Source organism: Echinococcus granulosus, assembly GCF_000524195.1.
Source record: "Echinococcus granulosus chromosome Unknown EG_S00008, whole genome shotgun sequence".
NCBI classification, from domain to species: domain Eukaryota; kingdom Metazoa; phylum Platyhelminthes; class Cestoda; order Cyclophyllidea; family Taeniidae; genus Echinococcus; species Echinococcus granulosus.
In genome coordinates, this window is record NW_020170388.1 from 356,800 (window position 1) to 381,104 (window position 24,305).

General features: G+C 44.3%; 2 protein-coding genes across 2 annotated transcripts in view; both read left to right on the forward strand. All coding sequences in view use genetic code 11, as the record gives it.

Annotated features, from left to right (window-relative positions):
* EGR_01937 (hypothetical protein) overlaps positions 1–10,377 on the forward strand; it is a gene marked incomplete at both ends in the record, with an annotated part of 11,350 nt that extends 973 nt beyond the window's left edge. The window contains 13 exons of the mRNA XM_024491186.1: positions 1,193–1,363; positions 1,405–1,704; positions 1,836–2,000; positions 2,372–2,530; positions 3,156–3,334; positions 3,415–3,595; positions 5,761–5,875; positions 6,095–6,315; positions 6,383–6,528; positions 6,602–6,776; positions 6,934–7,056; positions 8,062–8,355; positions 10,324–10,377. Coding sequence (XP_024354329.1) covers positions 1,193–1,363; positions 1,405–1,704; positions 1,836–2,000; positions 2,372–2,530; positions 3,156–3,334; positions 3,415–3,595; positions 5,761–5,875; positions 6,095–6,315; positions 6,383–6,528; positions 6,602–6,776; positions 6,934–7,056; positions 8,062–8,355; positions 10,324–10,377 — 2,283 coding nt within the window. The remainder of the gene's footprint in view (positions 1–1,192; positions 1,364–1,404; positions 1,705–1,835; positions 2,001–2,371; positions 2,531–3,155; positions 3,335–3,414; positions 3,596–5,760; positions 5,876–6,094; positions 6,316–6,382; positions 6,529–6,601; positions 6,777–6,933; positions 7,057–8,061; positions 8,356–10,323) is intronic.
* An 11,261-nt stretch (positions 10,378–21,638) lies between these two features.
* Positions 21,639–23,305, forward strand: EGR_01938 (Protein escargot; the record flags this gene model as incomplete). The annotated part of the gene is made up of 3 exons (XM_024491187.1): positions 21,639–21,876; positions 22,612–22,965; positions 23,052–23,305. The coding sequence occupies 3 exons, from the start codon at positions 21,639–21,641 to the stop codon at positions 23,303–23,305; spliced, it is 846 nt and encodes a 281-aa protein (XP_024354330.1).
* Between the last annotated feature and the right edge of the window lie 1,000 nt (positions 23,306–24,305).

Consider the following 24,305-nt stretch of genomic DNA (forward strand, 5'->3'; position numbering starts at 1 on the left):
CAAGTACTTATTGAGGTGACTGCAGGCTCTTCAATAAGTAAAATGGTTTATCTTGTTCATTGACTCTAAGTGGCTTATGCTAATTCAATGCCATTTGTTTTCAGACGCTCCTCCCACTTTCTAGAAGCCTGTGACACTTTACATAGACTGCTACCCGTAAAGTTTCATGTTTTCTTTATCAATATTAACAACTCGTTAGCTCCTTTAAAGGGGTTGCAATCAGCTTCTCGGTGATCAGATATTTCCATAAAATTCTATTTTTGTTTTCTTTAAAGCGTTTTGTATTAACACCTGGGAGTTAAATATTTTGGTGAGTTGTGGTGAAAGTTTACTTTTTAAGTGATAATAATATTCCCATCTTTCGACTTTGATTTAGTTTGGCGTGTTTGCTTATCTGGTTTGTCATAGACCCATGCTCGTCTGATGAAAGTGTACGTTCAAATCACTCGATTCCTTCCTTGAAATAACTTTCACTGCATACTTATCCCTTAATTGGTATCTATTTTTGCATTATTTAAGTAAGGTTACAAGACTGAAGTTTAACCGTGGGTACTGTGATGTTTTTAATATATGTTGAAATTTTGCCTTTTCTGGCATTTATAAAAAATTTTGCGCTTCTGAGGACGATTTTGAGAATTTGGCTTCTCTGCTTGGGCGCATGGTCTTAATTAATTTTGAAAAGTGTGAACATTTTAAAAGGTATTTGCAATACACAAAAAAATCAAGACAGTCACCGAAAGAGCTCAAATGTAGGTGATTGTAATAAAAGGACACTATCTTTGTCCAAGTGTATGTGCTTTATATTTTTGTGCTACATGGGATAACAAGTTTATGATTCATTAAGAAACATAGTGGCCTAGAAGGAAGGATCCAAAAGAACGATTTAGGAATTGCGCCACCAATGAAAATTCCCAAGGTCGCATCAACTCTAAAACACAAAAGAACAATGATTGCCTCTTCTAGGGAAGCACATCGTTTGTACGAAGGACTGTGCGCTCTAAACGGCATGGCACTACCTTAACTTTGTGAATATTACCCAATTTGTTTATTGACAAATAAAGCAAATTTGATTTAGACTTTGGCTTTTTCTACTTTACTATATTTCAAGATTCATGTATGAAAAAATCACATTTTGTCATATAAGCATGATTTTTTGTTTTACAGCATTCATTAAACCCATTTCTTCTTCCAGGTTCAAGAACTCCAATCCCAACGTCAGCTGGCTACTAGCCAGAGTGATATCAACCGTCTGGAGGGATTAATTCATCAACTAGTAGAAGAAACTGCAGAAAAAGATAGAAAATATCAGGACCTCCAGAAACAATACTTTGCTAGAGAGCAAAGGCTTAGGACTTCCCTGGGGGTATGTAGACCCATTGAGTCATATACTTAATTCGATTTCAGCGTCCTAGATCGAGAGTTGCGGGTAGCGTTTCCTTGGCAGAACGTGAAAACCTCCTGAAAAAGGTTATTGCTTTAAAGAAGGAACGTGATGATCTTTATGAACGTTTGAAGCACTCAGAGAATGAACGCACTAATGTACAAAGCCAACTGGCGCGTCAGAACGATCTTTTTGAGCGCACTTCCGCAATCACCAAGTTGGTGGAGAGGTATGGATTTGATAGGAAATTAGATGGCGAATTCTTCCAGTGGCGACCACTGGTGGCTAAAAGTGGGGCTCCTGATTACAAACTTCAACTTCAGGTCAGCTTTGTGCGTTCGCAGGGTGTGCCTACTAACAAAAGAATAAGTAGTTTGTTTCACCTGATAGTGATATGAAGGCCATTTTTAAGTTCCCATAGTTATTGGCGTTTCTTACACAATTTCATTTTTAGCTAAGTCAGCAAAAGGAGAAAATAGAATATTTAGAGGGTCTAACCAGACGCCAAGAACGACAAATTGCAAAGATGGAAGAGGAGAATGTGGATTTGACTGAAGCCATGAAGGAAAAGGAAGCGGCCTGGAAGAATTATGCTAAAAGGAGTCCTGCGAAACCTAAGGTGATGTTTTGTTTAGTAATGTCACTTCTGAAGATTATGTATTAATGTACTCATTCGTGGTAAAATTTTGATACTTTTAATCAACGTCACATGTCTGAACTCTCGGAATCTTATGGATGTGGCTGGTGGTCTTTTTGGACCCATGATAAGTGGTAGCGTTAAATCGCGTTACAAAAAAATTGGCTGATTTAATGCCATAAAAAGCGGTGTGGGATTTAAGGGGGTACAACTCTAGATAGAGTGTATTTTTTGTGGACTTTTGGGTTGGTGGCGAAGGCGTTAACTATGCAGACATTGTCTTCTGTCGAGCGACGATCCGAAGGTGTTCGAGATTAAACTTCCAATAGTCCTGTGTAAATCCTTTTGCTCAGGTTTTGAACACTGAGACAACAGGGGTACAAACCCATCTTCCGGAAACTTCCTCAGGAGACGATCTTCAACAGACGAGATGTCTCCTAAACAAAGTTCGCAGCCAGATCGTTCAACTGAAGGCTGAACATGTAATTGAACTTGCCAAGTTGAACGCCAAGGTAAGAATTGCTACTGAATATGTTGTGGGAATGGAAGACTTTTTGAGTGGGTAACACAGGCAGGGCGCTGAACCACCAGTGTGGTTGCCGAATGACGGAGGACTCTAAGGTCCCGTGAGTGCTCTTCTTTACACAAGTCTTTCAGTGGTTGATAAACACGGAGAGAATACCCCTAATTCAACCGATGTAAAGTATTTGGTGAATTGGTTTGAAATCTTTCCATTTCACATCTTCCGTTAAGCCAAGTGTATTGGGTGGTATTTACCTGGCAAGTGTTGCTAAAGGCTGGACGGAATTCTACAGTGAACACCTTCCATGTGTCAATTCACCTTCAAGGCGGTAGCTTGCCCCCGAATAGAAATCTAGATTAATATAAACCTCAAACGTTGACGAAGCTTCGATACTCCTTGTGTGTGCGGCTCCGTAAATATTAGGCATTTAGAGCCGAGGCTCTTTTTTATACCGCACCTGGGTAGCATCCACCGAATAAATTCAAGATTGTCATTTCTTACGGAGTGGGTATCCATAAGTCATCAAAGGCATGGGCGTCTGCAGGGAATTCTATTACTGATCTATAAGGAGCCCAGACAGGTACCAACCAATCAAATGTCAAGTTTCCCTACAGGAACGCTCTCCTCCACCTCAAATGCCCAAATCGCCTTCGGCGGCGCCCAGAAACGATGCCGAGATCCTCTATAGGCTCAGTGACCTTGAAGCAAACTTATGTAGTCAGGTTGAGGCCAATTCAAACAAGCTAGAGGCAGCGTTGGGGGAAATCACCCGACTTCGAGCCAGAAGCAACCAGTGAGTGTAGTGACCGGAAGGTCATTCTCAGGTCAACATTGTTATGATCTCCGATCCTTTCTTTTGTGTTTTTGTAACAGAGATGAAAAGGCGGTCGTGATGGCCTGTGTGAGTGATTTGAAAGCCGATTTACAGAACCGCGATGAACAGATTCAGAAATTGGTAAGTACTGTCAAGGAGTCCAAGGACCAGGCCACCAGCGCGATGGAAGAGTGTACAGGACTGAGAAAAGAGCTGGAAAAGAAACGTGTCGAAGTCCAGGTGAGGAAGATGTTCCTCTTCTTTGGCAAATCAGTTTGTAAATGTAAATGCGTGGTATTAATATGGCAATTACCTAAAGAATTTACGTATCCGTAGTGATGATGCTCATGTCAATCCGGGACTTTGGGGTTTGTACTATTACAGATTTGATTCCAAAACTTTCAAACCCCATACTTTTTTAATCATGCTGTGTAAGTTGTGTATGCTTTGAAGATTTAGATTTTTTTTGTAAAAAAAAATGATTTGTTATCGTTAGACTGATGTCGTGGTAAAGGGATTGTGGTAACCTTTCGAAGTTTCATCCATTCAAAAGTGAATCCCTTGCATTCACCATTTCGATGTAATAATTGGTCTCTGCTGCAATTCCGTCATGCGGTATGTTTCTTGCGCTAGCAGAATGTCCTCCGGAGTGACCGCTGGCGGCTGGTAATCATCACAGCCTGAATCGTTAATGCCGTACGACTGGCCACCTTTGGTCGTTCACACTGCGTGTTCTCAAAGTCTTCCGTTGACCCAAGTAGACATCTGCCGCTTAAAAGTTGCTGTCTTTGTTCACAAGCAGCTTTTACTCATCACTAAATGCTGTTTTATGCACCCACTCACAACCGCTATTGCCTAATACTTTGATGAGCGGTATCTGGACTGGCGAAACCACAGCATTGACGGTGGTTATTGTAAATGGTAACGTGTAAAACTGCCATGACGATGTCTCCTTCCAAATGAACTCGCACAAAAGTCCCGTTTTGACCTGGACAACTTTTCTATTAATTAATTGCGTCTACTTGCGTCACTCGACTAGTCTTGCTTAACTGGCCTACTCTTTTGTGCCTCTTTGACTCCCACGACTTAGTAAGTGAGCTGTAGACTTTCCCTGAACTGCTGTTGAAAGCCTCCATATTCACCGCAAGGGACAAATTCTACCAACAAAGACGTCCTGAAGTGTGAGTGTGGAGGTCACTTTGTTGTTTACCACTTTTGGGTACAAATCAGGTGTCTCCTTTACAGCAGTGGCTGGCATCTATTCGCGCCTACACCTGCTGTGCTCAAAGCGCCACAGGATCGGTTCAAGCGGAGGCCAACGAAGCATATCTATCACCTTTTAGGCAACTAGAAATTTCGACCAAGGCGGTGTCGTGAAGTCGTGTTTGTAAAGCGAATGTATTATTTAGTGGCAAATTTCACTGGCAGTTGAATACACACTGCTTGAGAGGAATCTGAAAACGGTCCCAAATCGAAGCACCTCACCGTCAGTCCATTGGGTGGGTTCGCCCAAACCATATCCCATTAAATCTTCGACTGTGGTACACGGTTTTGGAAGAGAGGCTTATAACTCCTTGGAAAACACCACATCTACCCTTTAAATGCTCTTTTTTTTGCGATTCGGAACCTCAGTAGTTGCTACGATGACGTGGCATCTCTAACACTAACTAATCTGCGACAGCTAAATTTATCACCACGCCTTTGCCCTTTTTTGGGGCTGGCAAATCGGCCTGAAGTGAGTGTAGTGGAGATTATTTTATTCCAAAATGACTTCAAAAAGGAAAAGCTTTATGTGATTTAATTTTCTGACCGGAGGGTATTAACCGAAGGCACAGATTTGCCTTCGGCCCCACCCTTCCTCCCCCACATCACGTCCTCCCTTTGAAGGCGGACTCACCACCAAAAGAATCTTCTGTCAGTAGATTGTAATCTGTTGTGATGGCCCTACCGGCACTACACTGACCTGTAAGGTTTCCCTTGTAAGATGGGACGGAGAGAGGAAACTGCCTCACCTTTATTCTTGACATGTCTACTAGACAATGTCATGATCAAATACGAAATGGAATAGAGCGTTGAGAAAATGCATTTATAGTAATGAAAACAGAAGCGGCTATTGCTAAGTTCTTTTTTTCTAGAGGTAAATCCTGGCTTTATGCAGTTTGGCTATCCCCTAAAAATTTGGAGGAAGGATGATTAAATAAGCGATTTTATCAGGCGATGATTAGTGAGCGGCAATTTGGAAGTCAAATCTTATCACAGATTTTGTGCTCTCACCGCGTCGTCATTTTATTAAATTATAATAGGAAAGCAGATGTCAATATGACAATATTCTCAACTTTTTTATTATTTTATCAGCTTTAATTAAAAGCGTTAATGCCATGCCTAAAAGACTCTCCTCCCTTTAGAAAGCTCAAAAGGAACTGCAGAAGCAGATGCAGGCACAATCGGCAACGAGGGAGCAAACCAGCGAGGCGGTGGAGCAGCTTTCCAAGAAGGTGAAAAGTCTCACTTCTCAACTTGGTAATTCCTTTACAAATGCAGCGAATTTTCCTTTTATTTTATTAAACAATATCAGTATTGCCTCGTGTTTTCTTGAAGGTGGTGGATTTTATCAGCTCACTAGTAGGCTCTCTCATTTCAACTCTTTAGATGAAACTCTACATAGAATATAGTAAGCTTTTAGTACCATTTGCAGGCATTTAATGTAAAGAAAAAGACGTAGTGGTTTTTGAATTCTAGAAAAGAAAAATGAAATTCATCAGCGCTTAAATTCGCGCATTTCGGAAGTAGAGTCGGCAAACAGCAAATTACTGGCAGAGCTTCAGACCAAGAAGGTGTCAACAGTTGACAAAGCCTTTGTTAGTCAACTGACGGAAAGAATTCGCAAATTGGAGTTGGAAAACGCCAAGTTGAGAGCGCCTGCCTCAGCTCAAGTCGCTGGATCGACCCATAACTTTCGTGTAAGGCACATATACTACCTTTAATCATTCAGTAGCGCAAATTTAAAGGCTAAACAATTTTCTGTAGGCCGACGCAGCAACGGGCGAAGCACAACAGGGCTCTGAAGAAGATTTAAAGTTAGTTCTTAAACAACTCAAACTGGCACAAAGGGAGAGGGATGCAGCAAGGAAGCAGCTCCTGAAGACAGACGCAAATTTGAAACGAACTGAAAAGTGGGTGCTTAGGCTCTTCACTTTTTAGCATTTCGTAGATGCGAATGTAAGTCCATTTTTATCTCTGCTAAAGGCATAATCGCCTTCTTCTCAACCGTTTGAGACTTCAACCCGGTGAGGGGAGCTATTTACGAAGCTGGGCAAGGAGTACTCCCAACAGAACTACAAACACTTCAGCCAAAGAATTAGCACCCATTCAACTTCGACAAGAGCTGAATGTCGCTCGTGAAGATAATGCCAAATTAAAGGTAACCGGTCAAAAAATATGCGCCCTACGTTGATGAAGCCTGTGAAAAGATTGCCTAAATTAGTTTTGCGTCTACTGATTAATGACTTTATCAGATTTTAGGATAATTATTGTATTATAATAAGTTCAGTAGAAATTCTGCTTTGCTGCCATTTTAGATTCGCAATGCTAAATTGGAGGCCTCAGTGGCCAGATTGGAGGAGCAGTTGCAACAGCTAAAGATGACGCGCCCCTATGGTCCTTCGTTGGACAAAGTTGATACCGCAGCTAAAGGTAAACAGGTAAGGATTTTAATCACACCATGAAGGGGGTTGGGAATCAGCTAATTTTCTGCTTTTAACTCTTCTTTCGGTCTCATGTTTCTTGTAATCTATATCTAGTTGCAAGCTAATGTGTGATAATTTAAAGTTTTTCTTTATAATACAACTGTCTATTTACCCAGGATGTAATGAGGGTACGTATTCTTTATAAGCTGTCCAAGTGGGCAAAAGTGAGGTCTCTGGTTCCGATTTCATCTAATGGGTTTTACGCATCCGTTGTAAAATTCTTTCTTATACAAGATCACCAATTGGTGACCATGGTGTGGTGTCATTACCAGGGTAGACAGCTAGACACAAGGTCGTTGTGATTTTGTCTTGAGAAGCAGACAGCCTAGTGGTAGTCACATTCGGTTCTAGCTTCTCCGGCGTATTTTCTATCTCTGTTCTACACCGCTTTAAATCGTGTGATTTTCTGGAACTGGTGCCTGGAAAAGGTGTTAATTGTCACCTGGAGAAAGTAAGACAATATCTCTTCTCCATCTCATCCTGAGGAACAAATCTATTTACGGGTCAGTGTAGCTACTGGGTTCACTATTTCATCATTCTTTCAATGGCCAGGTGAGTAGACATGGCATTTCTGGCTCCTCCTAGAGAGGTTTTATGCACACCTTCAAATTCTATCGAACAAATTATGCCCACTGGAGAGTTCTGTCCCCAATACATGCTCTTGTTAGGATGAAGAGGTACCTGCGTACCTTTGGAGTGTGGGCTGGGTAATGGGCAGATGGTTTGGAGATGACCAAGGGTCTGTTCTTTTACCCAACAAATGTTAATATGATTGCATAAACCACATTTTTAACAACAAACAATCAAGAATGGAAGGCGACTTTTTCCAGCAAACCTAAAGGTAGTGAAAACAACATGTTAGTAGTTGGTGAAGCTTATTACCATCTGTCATTTGTCCAGCCACTATTACCGATATACTTATTTTAAACTCTTTGCCCGTGCTATTAATCTGCCCTTCAGCCATCGGGTACCACAGGAAAAACTGCCGCGGAGTTAGAAGTAGTCATCATTAAAATGAAGTCCATTCTCGACCGTACACTGGGTGAGAACGCGCGACTAAAACGTCTGTTAACCCATACTACTAACCGAGCGAGTCTACAGAGCCTTCAAAGTGAAAATCGTCGTCTTCGAGAGCGTCTTGAACAGGCAGAAGATGCAACAGGTGCCGCCTTGGCAGAACACCAAATTGAAAGCGACAGATCTCTTGCCCATTTAACTTCAGAATACGACAAATTGCGAGCTCAACTACTGAAGGTGAGGCTTAGTTGCAGATGCCGCGAAAAGCCGATTTCCCTCACCCAACAGCATTCACCTCACTTAACCCTCTCACCTCGCCTACCCCCTTCTGAAGTGCGTAGTTCTTTTTTTGAGGCAGATTAAGTGATGCTTCTACGTCATGGCAACTGCCACAATTCGCACGGTTGAGTCAGAGTTACAAACGCAGGAGCCGTGAGGATGGTGTCAGTTTCCGGATTTTATTGCTCAAAGAATTAAGCAACATTCACCTTACGGCTTAAGATGCTAAGAGACCTAGAAGAGGCAGAAGATTAACAACCCTGATGGCGTTAGAATGGCTCCATTCCTGACTTGTGGGAGATTGAAAGGATCCATGTGAGAGGGAGCCTTGTTGAAGCAGGTATCACTTCGCCATATGGTCTTCTACCATGGTATTCCTTGCCATTGCACCTCTGTGGAACGAAACTTGTTCACCGCAAGGGAAAGCCTTCCAACTTCAATTGTGATAACCGTTTCCGTTTCTTCTGCCCTCTGTTTGAAAGGTAAAACGGAAAGAATTGAGGGTAAATACGCCTTTATATTCATCCTCATGCTTCGGATCTCTTGACATTCGTATTAGGGGATCACGCGATCTACTGAGGAAGAGAACAGTGGGGAACTACCATCACGAGGATAGAAAGGGTTGTGACTAGGACGAACCTACCCGAGTCTTGAGAGAGGGTGCTGAATAAGGGTGGAAATCGCAGTTAGTTTGTGTCTAATTGGGAAATATCTTTGTAATATGGACCATAGATTCAAGTGCTTAAACAGCTTCCTTTAAATCTTCAGGAGTATATCCTGAATGTAAGTGTGGCACCCTAAACCCTCCTTAAAATCCAGAGAAGTCCCCATACAAGGCCGGAATGTGTACTCATAACATACAGAAATGCTGAGGAGCTACCGGCTTGGCATGAAGACCATACCGCCCAGAGAACGTACAATGGCAAAGCCTAGGGTGTCCGTGTCATCAAAACTATGGGTTGAGCCAACCTCCTCCTTAAACGTCATCCTCGGCGCTCCTTTCGGTCAACCCCTCGCGTCGGCTGTCAGAAAAACACCCACAGCCAACCTCGTCAGAGATTGAATTTGCGGGCCACCGAGAGGATAATTAATCACAACGTCACTTGTCTCTCTTGGCCACTTTACTGAATCTGTAGTTTCGTCCCGTTAAGGAATGGTATTGGGAGGAGAGTGAATTGCTGGCCATCTCATATGTCCATCGTTAGTCGTAAGAACATGGGTTTAAAAGAGCAGTGTCATTTAATCCGTTCACCCTTGCCATTTTGTTATCACTGCATTGCTGTCTAGCCATATTTTTCTGGGTTCTGTCCACCTAGTTGAGGGTTGGAGGAGGTATCACGTGTTCACTTTCTTGACATCATTATTCGTGTACCGTAGACAGCTCCGTAGCGGACCTTTTTGATGGTTCACGGCTGACGTTGCTTCAATTGTTGATAAGGCTTCCGCAGAACATGGGACGGGGATAGTTGCCGAAGGTTGACATTATTTTTAACCCCTTTGTTAGGGATCATCACAGATTTGACCATCCGCAGCCTATGCCCTTCTTCCGTCAGGTTATAGTTTAGCATTCAGGAATGGAAATCAAGGAGTTTGTTCTTTAGGATCGGGTTCTGTTGCCACCATCACCAAAGTAGCACTCTAAGCCTTCTCTGAAGTCAAAAGAAGTCTTAATATTAGGGCTGGAAATGTACCACCGACGTACGGAAAGGCTGGGGGACTACTGGCATGGCATGGAGGCCGTAACAACTAGTAGAAGTGCAGTTGCGGAGCCTTAAGTGCCCGTGTAACCAGAAAGAAGAGTTAACCAAACTGTCAAAGCATTTCTTTAGAAAGGCTAATTCATCTAAACACATTATCCACCTTTTTGAACAATTGCAAGATTGCATACTTTTGGCATACCAACTTATTCTTTTTGTTTAATCAAAGGTCTTCCTCCTCAAGCGGGCCTATGACAAGTGGTCCTTTGGCAGCGGCGTCTAGCTTTTAAAATAGGCGCTTGTCCCACAATACTCCCTTAACCGCAGAGACCTTATTCCCACCGGAATCTTCTTGAACTTCTTTACCCTTTGCAGGAAAGGAAGATTCACAATCAAACAAGTAAACGACTCCTTTCAACCGAATTCCAATTAAATAAACTGAGAAGTGAGAAGGAAGGAGGACCCGAAAGGGAAGATGCCTAGGTAAGTCTAACATTGTCATTATTGACAGTGACACTGGTTGTCATGGCTCAAAGGTAACTATTGTCTTTTCGTGTCCTCTTTAGTGGTGGTCTTAGTGGCTCGCAACTCAGAGAAAAGGGAAAGAAGTCAACTGGCTGCTTACTTTTTTTCCTTTTAAAATTAACCGAATTAATTTACGCCAAGTGGACATTTGAGTTAAAAACAAAAAAGTTTAATTTTCCCTAAAAGAAGTAATAATTTTGGGATTAAATAGTCACATTAACTGTCGAGAGGACCTTAATCGGCTGGCCAACAGTGGCACTTGTCACGTCCGCATCAGTGCCTTGTGTTCTTTATCCCTCTATGTTGATTGGTGGTTGCGATGAGTCGCGCAGCAAGGCGATTGGTTAAGCTGAAGACAATACAACGCCAAACGCAATGGCGGATTGTGGTGATTGACTTCCTTTTGAGATACGTCGATGCCGCACGACTGTACAACTTTACCACCGGGTTGTAGTGGCTTATTTATCTCCTTTGCGTCTGTAGAATTGGTTCGATTTAACAACGCCTCTGTTCTGGGTGTTTATTCCCCGAGAATTGCAGTGTTCCCGTACCAAGCTACGCGCCGGTAAGGACACAGCAAATGCCTTAGCGCCCGACTCTTTTCTGAACCCAAGGTAGGAATTTACAAAAGAGGTGGGACGCCATTAGTACGGCTCGAGTGTCATGCCACAGGACGGGAGTACAACCCGCGGAGACTTCAATGCCCGCGTGAGCGAGATTTCCAGCCCTGAAGGTACTATGAGCGCCAGTACACAGGCGAATCCGTAAGCCATAAGATTTTGGAAGTAGTTGTTTCTGGTATTCGCAGAAGCATGAGACAAGCAGCCCCGGCATGGGTGTCAGTCGGTAGATGGCACAATTTTTATATCTTTGACCTCTGGTGCTCAGTATCCAAGGCACACCACATCATGGCAACCCGGAAGAGTAGCGTTTTAACACAGATGCGCAGATCGGGTCGGTATCAGGTGGTGAGTTTACGCGGCTTGTTGTCCAGTCTCCAACTACTGAATCTGGAGAGGCGTCTAGGTTAAACCGAGAAGTTCCGTTCGACAAATCGGTTTAACAGGGTGTACTATTGTAACGGTAGTGGTCACACCGTAGTAGATCTCAAGCCTGTCTACGTGTCGGCACACATGTCAGGGGTATGCTGGTTTAGTCCAAAGCCGTTAATCCACCTAGCGGGCAAAAGCCTGTGTAGCGCTGAAGTTTCTTCTGCACAAAGACGTAAATCTTAGCAAACACTCATGTAGGTATCTTCCAGCAAGGTTCGGTACATAATGTTGGTGGTACACTCAGCCCCTCAGCAATGGTATGAAGCGTCTTAAAGATTGTCGGCACTCAGTGACGATTTCAACTACAGACCTTCTCCCGTCCGCAGCCTTGGACTAGCTGGCGGTGACGTTAAAATTTACCTAGAGTGTGGAGTTTATGCCTCAGCCTGGGCATCTGATTGACGCTTTACCTCCCGTCACTTGACTAGATTGTGCAACGTCGAATACAGCATAATCATTTAAAACATTTAAGAATTTGGATGTAGCAAGGGAGAGAGGCAGACAGTTTTTCACTCTTGACCGATGGCGAAGTGAAGCAGGTCGGTGTGAAGCTGCTTTCTGAGCAGCGATTAGAAGTTGGAAGGAGTGGCGGGTGGCTCTGTATGTGGAAGCGCAAGGATAGTTTGCATTTCTCGCGTGATAGGTTTTAGCACGGAAGACACGAGCCACCGCTTGTGGGGGCTCAAATGTGGTAGCTTAGCCACAGGGACCCGAATTATGACATCGCCAGCACTTTATTTCTTACAGATCTCTAAGTAGCTCTTTCCAGGCCTGTAAGGGTGGAGGCTGGTGCCGAACTAAACGGTTTCATGTGTCACATGAAGTGTTAGATCCGAAAGGGCACCACTAGGCCACGTGGGCACTTTCAGTCTTCTCGAGTTTCACCCATGCACTGGAGGTGTAGGACTGCACATCTCACCAACATTACTTCTCCTCCATCCTGTCCTTTATGTGCACGCGTGCTAGAGGTGCTACCAAACTCGTGGAGTTTGAATTGTCTGCGGAGGTATCTCGAGTACTACACCATTCCAATGTCCAGTTTCAAGGAAAAGATAAGTTGGGAAAAGAACTCACCGAATTTGAAGAAGCCCTTCCTTGGTAAATATGTCATTACTTCCACAATCACTTAGAGCCTTGATAAGTCTCCTGTTTGAACGACGTGGCCACACAAATAAAGCTCCTGACTGCCTATAGGAGGCGTGAAAATTCTGCATATTTTCTTCTCAAGCCAATTTTCCAAGCCAATTACTTCACCCACCATTGGAGGTTTTTGGGTCAAATTTTTGTAAACCCTCTCGCTCTCTCTCCATTTTTGCCCTCCTGTCATTTCTTAGCTCTCTCCCCTCTCCTTTTTTTCGCTCTCCGTTTTCTGCCTCTCGTGATTTCCTGTTTCCTACCGTCAGCTGTTGTTCCTGCCTCGGCTTTCTGCTGTTGCCTCCTGAGGCCACCATGAACGGTGCCGTGTGAACGAAATATTCCACCCCTTGTGTTTGTCTGTATGTTTGGCTTGTTTCTGTTGTTCCTGGTACCTTTCCCTACCCTTTTTTTGCTCTTCTACAGTGTTTGTAGGGGGTTTTTTTTCTCCACTGGCTTCGGTTCTACTTAATTGGATTAGTAGAAGTGAGTTGGGTCTTGGGTCTAATTATCCCGTTTAATTTCACGTCTCCTCTATCTCCATTCCCACCAAGTTGATCGCGTATTCTTGTTTCAAATGTCTGGCCTCTCTTCTGGCGAATTGGTAGCTAATCACTCGCTCTTCAGCCGAACGAACTGTCACCAGCTGACACCCTCGAGCTCTGAAAGATCAAGTCAAGCTCTTAAATAGGAACTCCAGGGAATTTAAAAACCGTTAGAAGCAGTTTGACAAACCTCGACTCGACGGTGCTGAAATGAGTTGTCCATACGCATTTCCTCAATATCATTGAGACACGACCTTTTGACTGATCATTGATGATAGTCATCGGCTGAAGAGAGTTACCTTAACTATCATAAATGCACACCTCACAAATCAGGGCACTAGTTTCCTACACCACGAATTTTTCTTCAACACTGTCAATAGGTGATTAGAGGGAGACGCCACGCCCACCATCCAACCTTATTAAATCATGAACTCTGGCATGCTTTGAGTGGGGGATTTGGCATGCATGTAAGTCAAGAGGGCGCGTAAATACAGATGCGACAATAACTAGTTTCAGGAGGCGAAGGTGTAAACGACGTTGGTCTAGGTACGGAGAGGAACAGAGACCTCAAGGGGCGAGTACAGACCCGCATTTTCATTCGCTTCCCCTCCTCAACCCCTGCCCTGCCTTCCCCTGCCACCCTCCTTTCTCAATCACACTCTGGGAGTTAAAGTTTTGACGCAGCTGTGGTCTGCCTATCATCCCGAACCCCCACACAGCGTTGTGTCGCTTTTTTTCAGGTTCCCAGACATATGAAAATCAACTGCTCAAAATGACGAGTAGGCACCTTGATGTGAAAATTAGCATTATTATTTACTATTAATTGGGGCCATGACCGATTGAAACAGGTAACCTTGACATCCTCTCTCAAAAGCGTCACTTTTTACCGTGCTGACTAGAAATACGAGGCACCTGTGAGTGGAAAATGGTAACAAAGAAGAGGGTCAGATTCATCTTGCTTTGTCTACAAAACCAGGCACGCAGAAGACCAGGAAAAGTAGAGGTAGAAAATTGCTGGGGTTGATGTGCGGTCTGTGTGTGCTTGTGTGTGTGTGGGTGTGTATGTGCGTGTGACTAAGATGGAAATAAATTACACACCACTTGAGGTCAAATTGGGTAGACGTCTGATCTCACGATTTGTCTTTGTGTTTTATGATTTCTCAGCCTTGAGAAGCGAGTAAACAGGAACAGACATCTGCGAGAAGAGTGTTCAACTAATTAATTTTTGTAGTGATAGTCTCAAAGGTAGAGGAAGACAATATTCCCCGTGAATCGGGCACAGTCGATTTTGGAAATACCTTGATGGATTAAGGTCCCCCTGAGCCATTGTGTGGATGTCAGGTGAAATGACAGAAGTGGGGCAGATCTTACGAGCTGGTGAATTAAAACAGGAACCTAGGTGCTTTGAAAGCTGTAAACACGGCGTGGGCTACGCCCAAAATAGGCCGGGGAACAATGTAACTGACTTAACTCTGCACACCTTGTCCGTCTCCCGCAACCTGACGCCATAGTCTCCCAGCTATTCCCATATTTGTCTCCCAATATAACTTAGGGGCAGATGCTGAGGTGGTTTGTTAACCTTGAGAAGGGAGAGGGGAGGGGGAATTTACCGGCCTCGCCGCTAGTGGACATTCATCACATAACCTCTAGCCCCAAAAAACCGCCATCGCGTGAGGAGGATTGACTCAGCCTTGGTGTGCAAATCACAGCACCTGTGGGTGAACGTGCGCGCGAAGGCCTTTCTCAAACGTGTACAAGCACCCACCCACCCGCACGCACACCATAATCTGTCTCGACTCCTACCACCTCGCTTCCCTAACCAGTCGAGTTGTATCCTCCCTCCCTCTTTCCCCCTCCCCCCTTGATTTATACTCAGTCCACTGCGCTTCACAATGGTACGTCAAATATGTGGCGGTAACTTTAATGACCGTCTGACCGTGTCTGTCGCCACAACCACCACCACCACTGCGCATGCTCAACTTGCTGGTAGATAAGTTGGCCGTGCTGCACCGATCAAGCCGCGCGTGTTGATGAGACTAATTAGAAAGGGGGATGAGATAAAGGCTCCCCTCCCGCCCCCTCCCCCCACTTTCCGCATCGTCTTGGGAGTAGTGAGTTTGAGCATTGCCTTGTCGGAGGCGAGGGGGGAGGGGGGTTAGGGGGTGTAGGTGGAACGATTGGGTGGTGCTCACTCTTGTGCGATCCACCACATACATCCACCCCACCCCCTTCCTCCCTTCCAGCAGATGTAGAAGCCGTTAAAACCTGCCCGGACATGCGCGGAACAGTAAGGCAATGTGTTTTGGTGAGGGAGTCGGGACCCGAAGGGTTGCGGTGAGAACCTACATGCGGTGAGGTGGTTTCACGGTTTGTACAAAAACTGGCATCGGACTCCATATTCACGCTGGCATACATTCTCGCACACGGACGCACGCGCCCGAGGTGAGTGCCCGGGCGAGGGCTCGCAGTGAATCTTATTTACGCACTAATTGACCACTAAGCATAGGAGGATTAACTGGACACACTTTAACCCACTTAATGACGTTAAAAGGTTGCAAAACCTGTCGAAAGCATAGCTCTTTCAATGAACCCTTTCGTCCTGAAGGCGCTAATAAATGTTTGCGTCTGGGAGTACGCAGAAGGGCTTGGAGGAAGGTAGTGCAGATGATCTGAAGACCATCAAATAGAGATCGGTAGTTGCTGAAATTACTCTTCTGTGTTGGTAAGACAGGTATGCAGGATACAAGTGAAATTTACATCACGCAGAGATGAATAATGAATGGATTTCTTAGGCACGTCTTATCTGCGAAAGGCATTGCATGGTTCACTCTCCCTCCTCCACCCTTTTGCCACTCTACGGACCCTTCTTGTAAGTCGGTTTGTCTTAAAGAATCTTCACCTTAATGCTATTCAATGGTTTATCCGAATTAATTGTCTCGCAACGTATGAAGCATAATGTGGACTTGAGATGACTTAAAAAGGAAGGTTTCTACCTCATTAGTGAGAGGCGAAATGTGGTAGACCTCGTGCTGCCACTAATGTGGTGTCCGAGTTAGCTCCTAAAGGCGTCAAATAACATTCGAGGGCACTGATAGCTTCAGCCTTGGTCGACTGAAGGGTTGGAGGACTGGTGAGACTGGTAATACTGAAAAGGTCGAGTCTAAGAAGGCTGAGGAGGCTGACATCATCGTGTCTAGTTTTCATCCTCTTCACCTTGAAGGCAAGTTTTGTGATGTCTACAAGCCATAAAATACTATTTCCCCTAGTTTATAGTCTTCAATAGGAATTTTACTTGCTTCAACCCCCTTAAGCAAATCATTTATGGCTGAACTGCCATTTCACGCCATTCACAATCTTTAAATCGCTGTTTTAACTTCTCGACATTTTCACCAACAGGCTGTCAAAAGAAGATTGACTACGTTAAGGAGTTGCCTTTAAGGCAAAAACAACCTCTTTCATCAATCTACCAATGACATTTCGTACCGAAGGTAGGTAAGAAACACATGTCAGATAAATGTGGTGCTAACCTTGTATAGGCCAGTCGGGACGTCACACATACGTGACAGTGGAGGTAAAGTTGTTTATGTTTACTTTTCGAGTTGGATTTGTGAGCGGTACCTTCATGGGATACGAAGAGTTCAGTTTTAGATAAAACAACAACTGGAACGTTCACACTACTTTGGTAGAGAAAGTGCCACTGAGGATATTATCTATTCCTGTGTTTAACAGTAATGCCAAACCTTTTGGAAGGCCTAGTGGATTGAAACCATTTCACATGCCATTTATAACTCACCTCAAATCACGGCTTTCGGAGTGGCAGTGCTCGTAAATTACAAAGGCGTTGAAGAAATCAAGCCTTACGCATCCTCATTTGAATTATAGCCATACCAAAGAGCGAGGAACAACAACACTTAGGGTGGACATGATTTTAGAGTGATAGATGTGTGTGTGTGGGAGTATAGCGTCTTTTTGGTCTCTATCAGACCAAAATGTCTCACAAACTTTGTGTTTCACCCTTGTCCGCCTCCCCCAAGAGTCACAGTCCCAAGTAGATGCCCGTACGTTTACAAATTAATTTTCAGTCTGCCGACTCTCCGCTCCAGTGGCAGTTACTGTCACCGCGTTCCTCCTAGCAGTCAAAAAAGAAACTCGGCCGACACAACCGAATGAAATTAGCAATTGCCTCACCGAACTGCCAAATCCCACTTCCGTCCCAAAAGCAAGAAAGAAAGTGCGATTATCCTCAAGCCCAGGACTGAACTGAGCTGTTGGCACTGTGATTGATGACAACCAAGTACCATCAAGTGTTGGGATGCACATATCACATACATAATACTGGTGTAGCGAACGTGTTACCTTCCAATTGGGCGAAACTCTTCACCGCCAATCCAAGGTGGGTTCAATTTTACTGTTAATTTTCCACACACATCAACACAGCGGCAGAGACAACTTTTGGTTGCTAAAACACGCTCCTAAGTGGATAACAGATGTCTGGAATGAAACGACCCCGACGGCATGTCGGAGGTCCACTTCTTCGACCAATTGATTTTACAGGCACCTTAATGTTTTCCTCGACTTATTATTCCTCTGATTACTTGCTTTAAACCAATTTTAGCCGGATTTTTTGGCTGGTAGTCCCCTGAAACAACAAGCACTTCACCTTCAACTGAAGCAATAAAGATATGGCAATGATTTTGAAGATTCTGGTAGTTTCAACGTGAAATCGATGTTAGAGAATGCTTTTTAATTAAAATATTATAAGTACGTGATTTTATATGTGGAACGAAGGTAATTAACACCTTATCTACTAGCGTCACATATACGTGACAAGTGTTCCTCAACTAATGCTAACTGATCGTCCCAAATCGGGCTGCAAATAGATTAGTTGAGTTTAAATTGATACGTAATATTCTAAAATGATTTAAATTTTTTAGCACTGCTTTGGTCAAAATTCTTTTAAATTAAGTTGATGGGTTCCCCTTTTATGCGCTGTTTTGGTTCAATAAAATGTCCCTTTTAATCAACTCAACCCTGTTCTGAAGATTTACATCCTCACTGATGCTGCTCATCGGCCGGTCTTTTTCTTCCTCTTAATTCTGACTCGGGCCAAAACAGCAAAATCTCAACTGAATGCTGCGCCTTCATGAATAGTTCAGTGCTCGGTGTGTTGGCAATGCTGCATTTATTAGTCAACTAACAGCGCTACGAGTTTTTCCTGAGGGCGGAAGAAGACACAAAACTCGGGCAGAATATGTAACGCCGACGTACAGAAGGGTCGACGGGGGCTAATGGCATGCCCTGGAGGCCGTGCCGTCTAACGGAGGAACAAAGGCGGGGCCTCAAGTGCCCGCAAAACCGAAACACAGAGTTAAATAAACAATCGAAGTATTAAAAACTGTTATTTAATCTTAATCTAAATATCCTTTCCTAGAGAATAGTACTGACTTCATTTTTTACTAACCCCTTCCTTTCAGTTAATCTTCATTGATAAGTACACCTGTAAATCCATGGAATAGGCAAAACCTCTTCGTGAATTTGGAGGACAAGGCGCCCTACCCCCTAATTATTTATTCTCTCAGCAACCGGGACAGCTTGAAATAGCCCTAGGGTTAATGCGTGTGATTCCAGCGCCATGTGCACACAATTTGTCTGTGCTATGTCTTCGTCACAAATAAGTGTCGTCTTCTCAATCAATTAAACTTGACTGATGGTGCCAAACCGCGCATCGAAAACAAAGTGATGAAAACAATAAAGCGGGTAGATTAGTGGGTATTTTTGTTAAATTGTGAAAAGTAGAATTTAGCTTTAAAAAGCTGTCCATTCGATGTAGCAAGTGTCAGTGACGTGTTTGCGCCTCCGATTGCCTCTGACAATGATCCTGAGTCGAATTGTCAACATACACTAGGTCGACGTTGCATAAGTCATTATGAGTCTACTTCTGGGCTTCATTGGCCTCAAAACACAAAATATGGAAAATATAAAGGGAACCAATCCACCAACATCATTATTTTTATGCATCGAAGGGCCAAGGCCCAAAATGTGAGCATTTGACAGGGTCACCGCCGGTGAAAACCGCAGTGTGACAGGAGGCTATTCAAATCTCTGCTGCATCACCGATGGACTCTGAGTTTTGATGGCATTGCTCTACTTTTTTCTTTTCCCTCAGATCAGCGCGCACGAATGTCTCGAGTGAACAAGCATTACCCATTCGCGGAGCGAAAGGGAGAGGGTTTATTTCAACTGTCGCTAATAGATGCGGGGTCGTTGCGTTTTCATTTCGTCTGTGCAGAGAGAGAGAGAGAGAGAAAGGTACCCCAAGTTCACCTTGAAGTTTCTCCCATAAACCTCCTCCCCTCTTGTCTGCCTGCACTAATCGCCCATTTGTGTTGTCGCTCGCATCGAGGCGGAGAGGGTGGGGGGGGGGGAAGATCGAAAGTAGTTGCATTAACTAACGTACCACACCACACACAAACCCTCACACACACACGCACAAGGTAGCGGCGTCAGCTGTTTCACTCTCCTCTCCCTCTGTATGCTTGACGTAGGGCATTAAAAGTGGGCCGCACATTTATACTCCCCTCGTTCTCTATCTGTGCGTCCAAGTGTTAAATTTTGGTAGTGCCTTTGGCACCTTTGACCTCGTTGTTGCAACTGTCACCAGCTCTATGGGAGAGGGGTGGGATGGCTTGGGGGTTAAATTCCGTAATGGACTGCTCTTGAACTAAAACAGCCTTTCCATGAATTTTAGCCACTGATTCAGAATCAGGACAGACATGGAAGTAGCCAATTAAAATTTGGGTTTTTTGAAAAGAATATAGGCCGTTTATTGCGCTGATTTGGCAGACTCAAATGGCCTTTGGTTTTTGGATGGCTTCTTCCTTCTATAGGCGATAAGTTAAACTGCTTTAGATGGAAATGAGAAGGCATCTGAGAGAAGTAGTGTAATGACTTCGCGGATGAATTTCTGTCTCTTTACCTCCGATTGGTGTTCCACAAATTTTGATAACCCTTCTGCTTTGGAAAAATAATTCCACATTTAGACAAAAAACGAACCTTTTATCTGCAGATAAAATTTGAAGATAACTTTACGCAGTACTGGAATATTTGGTTAGTCGAAATTTCCCAAGTTCTGCGCGACTTAACAATATACTAGTCTAATTCAAATCCAGCAGGAATTTACAACTTAAAAAGTAGCTGAATGGCATATTTGATCAATTTCTTTTCTACCAAAACAGTGCTAGATCAACACTACCATGATTGCATCTGCAAGGCGGTCCAATTCCCCCTCCTGAGCCTGGCGACGCAAATGCGTGACATGAGTACTTTATCAGTAAACAGATCGGGTGAGCTCAAAATAGCAATCCAGGTGTACAAGATGGTCTTGGCTGATAATAGCCACTTTATTTTAGGTGTTGCGCGGCGGCTGAAAATTACCAGCGATTTAAAATCACCTCAGAACAATGAAATGGCGGAACAGTGGTGGTCAAGCTTCCCCTCGGCCTCCTAAAAGACTTTAAAGTCTGTTCTCAAAATCTAAGAAGAGAACAAAAAAGCTGTTATCCTAGTATGACTACAAGTTCATGGAAAAGTCTCGGTATCCTATATGTGAGACTGACAACGAAAGTGTTAACGGTAAGCCAGAGGATATAGTCAATAAATTCATTGGCATTTGTTCGCCGTTAATTGTGAACCAGATTGGTCCTCAAAACGCTTTACTAGGGGATTCAATACTTTCTGAACCAACACTAGTGAATACAACCGTTTCGCGTACCAGACAACACTAAATCAACAAAAAGTGCAGATAACCGAGTGCCTTGAAGCCAGAGTGAAGCCCCGGTCCCAGCGCAGTGAATCGACTCATTTAGTGCGTTCAACCGCGTACGAAGCGTGTTACAACGCGCATTAGAATTTTGTCTACGCAGTTTTGCTGTCGCAAATGGGTTTAATATACCATGGAGAGTGAGTAGCTGTTTGGCAGGTCTATCCAAAATTTGTCCATTCTGACTAATTACTCTCATAGGGACAAATCCACTCGGAAGAGATAATTGCATCCACCAATTCTTGAGGATACTACCAAGAAATTACAGAAGTACGACCTCTTCCTGACTATTTACATTTACAAGGGCCTTGCTGATTGGACAATAATGTGGCGTGAACTCATACGCGCGCAAACTCCTGTTCCCGTTGACCAATCAGATAACAGCTTGCACGCGAGTGGTCGAGGTTGCCGCGCGAAGCAGCAGAAGCGTTATAAATAGCACTCGCATGGTTTACGTGGCCACAGCAAAATGTGGTCGGCCCTCGAATCCAAGGATGTTTTACCTGGAGTAAAGAACGAACAACCTGATGTCTTTCAAATGATGTGGAATAATGCCTTCTCCCTGGTCGGTCCTACCCCCCAAATGGGCGAGGTGGTGCTTCAAAAACAACTCAATGCTTCCTCCCTGCTGCAACACGCCCTGACAATTCTCTCTAAGCGAGTTCCTTCTGATTCTTCCAAGCCCCAAGTTGTACCCAAACAAATCGGTGAGCTGCGAGCGTATATTTTTATGGTTTGAAGTTGAGCAGCATATGGGGAAGGGATTTCATGATCGTGGCCATCTGTCGATATCGTTGAGATTTGTGAGTCGGACCGACAGCTCAAAATTTGTCTAGACCGGAGAGAAAAGGGCCATGCGAAGGGGTAGGTACACGAGCACCCTTCACGGGACCACCTGCCATGCAAATTTAAGCCGCACCTGCGGTAAGTTGACAACAGAATCAATAAATCATCGCCTACATCCTCCCACCGTCTGTCCCACAATAACCACTGAGGGGAATGCATTGGGACTCGCTGATCTGATCGGAGATCGTAGCTGCATTGTTGATGAGTGGAGGACAGAGGGGGGGTGTTTGGGGGGGGGGGGGGGAGGACGTAAGCGAGACATTTTTCACACTTTCGTGGGATGGGAAAACTCACTTCCCACGCCAGTTGATTACACTGCACTTCATCCATTATTAAGGGATTCCACGGTACCTGATTTTTTTCTTATTCCGTTATTTAAGCAGATGGAGGATCCAGTGGTGATTCACCGCCATCATTCCGGAACTTTTCTAGTGAGAACCTCAAGCAGCCACCACCGCCACCGTGGTTTACCTTTGCATTCCATCCCCCGGTTCAAGCAAATCAATCATCTCAGCAGCCTCCCATTGATCTCTCAAAAGAGAAATCCCCCAAATATAGTAATTTTTCCATTCCCCATCTTTTGGGCCAAATTCCAGACGAGAATGCGCGTCCGACGAAGACTTGCTTCGAATGCACCTTCTGCGGACGAAGCTACGTCACAAAGACGGGTCTTCAACGGCACCAGAACCAATGTCCTAGAGTGGACAGTGGAAGGCTAACTCCACCATCTCCTGAAAGTCCAGATCCTGACGAACATGCGTCATCTCTGTCACCGTCTTCATCGGCAATCTCACGGCAATACACCTGTCACGTTTGTGCCAAGATCTACTACTCCATGTCAGCACTGAAGATGCATATTCGGACGCACACTCTACCCTGCAAATGTAACATCTGTGGGAAGGCGTTTTCTCGCATGTGGCTCCTGAATGGTCATCTGCGGACGCATACAGGTGCGTCGACCTTTCATAATTCTTCACTCCTTCCCTTGGTTATTTTGAGCATTACATAACGAGGTGGTTATGATGATTCTTGACAGGCGAAAAACCATTTGCCTGCCGGGTGTGTCAGAGGGCTTTTGCGGATAGATCGAATCTGCGAGCGCATATGCAGACGCACTCGGAGGTGAAGCGATACCGCTGTGAGGAGTGTGGCAAGACCTTCTCGAGAATGGGCCTCCTGACAAAACACACACGTTCGGGATGTTCCACCCAGCTGTCCACCGGTTCGCCACCACCTCAACAAGTCGACTCCTCGCAACTTCAGCGGAACCCAGCGTCGATTTTCTCCTGAGTTTTGTTTGTAATTTGATGAGCGAATGAGTTAGAGAGGCTTTTTGAAGATATTCCTTGCTGATCAAGTGTGCTAAGTCTATGATTTTTATCAATCGATTAAGGGACGAATGAACGCCCCAGGAGGTGCGTTGAGATGAGGCCTTATAAAAAAAAATTAGGTAATGGTTTTAGTATATTCAAGTTCAATGCCTTCAAATGTCTGCCTCTTTCATTGCCCATTGTAATTATCCACATCCCTTTACCGACTGTCGATAGTGCGCCTTTGGATGTCGGTCTCTCTACCGAATCCGCACGGGGATGCATCAAAATTGAATTAGCTTCCTCTAATCGTTTTGGCACTTTTATTAGCTTCATTGGAACTCGACGTTGATTTTCTCGTATATTCCGTCTTTGACTTGGCAAGGGGAAAAGGCGGGGGTGGCAGTTTGGGAGTACTGTGTGTTGATTGACTATGCTAATTAAGGACCTCTTTTGAGCTACTAGGGGCTCGATGGGTTGTCCAAGTGGTCTGTTGACTCAGAACTGCCCGGAACTGGGAAGTGGCGATTGCTGACTGTCCACGATCTTCCCAGTGTCGAGGACTTCAGGGTCGATTGTGTGCGTAAAATCGGTTTATAGCTACTGGATGAATGCCCCAATAAAACTCAGCCAGAGAGATTGTTTTTTTTTGAATAAGAAGTATTTGTGGTCCTTTCACTGAGTTCCACTTGATAATTCTTACTCTCCTTTTTTGAGAAGAATCCCTTGACTATCTATTAGGGCCTCAGCGGAGGCCAGACCACTAACGCTTGTACTTGGGAGGGGACCAATTAAACTGGTGCCAACCCAAAAATCAGGAATGTAATTGCCCCCAGACAAAGGACATCCCGCCCATATTTTATTGCGCCCTAACCAACCAACCAATCTCTTTGAAATGCGGGATTTTAGCTTTGATCGCTCGGTGGCTCCCATAAACAGCTCACATTTGTCATATCGCTAGCGGACAGGAAAAATTGAGG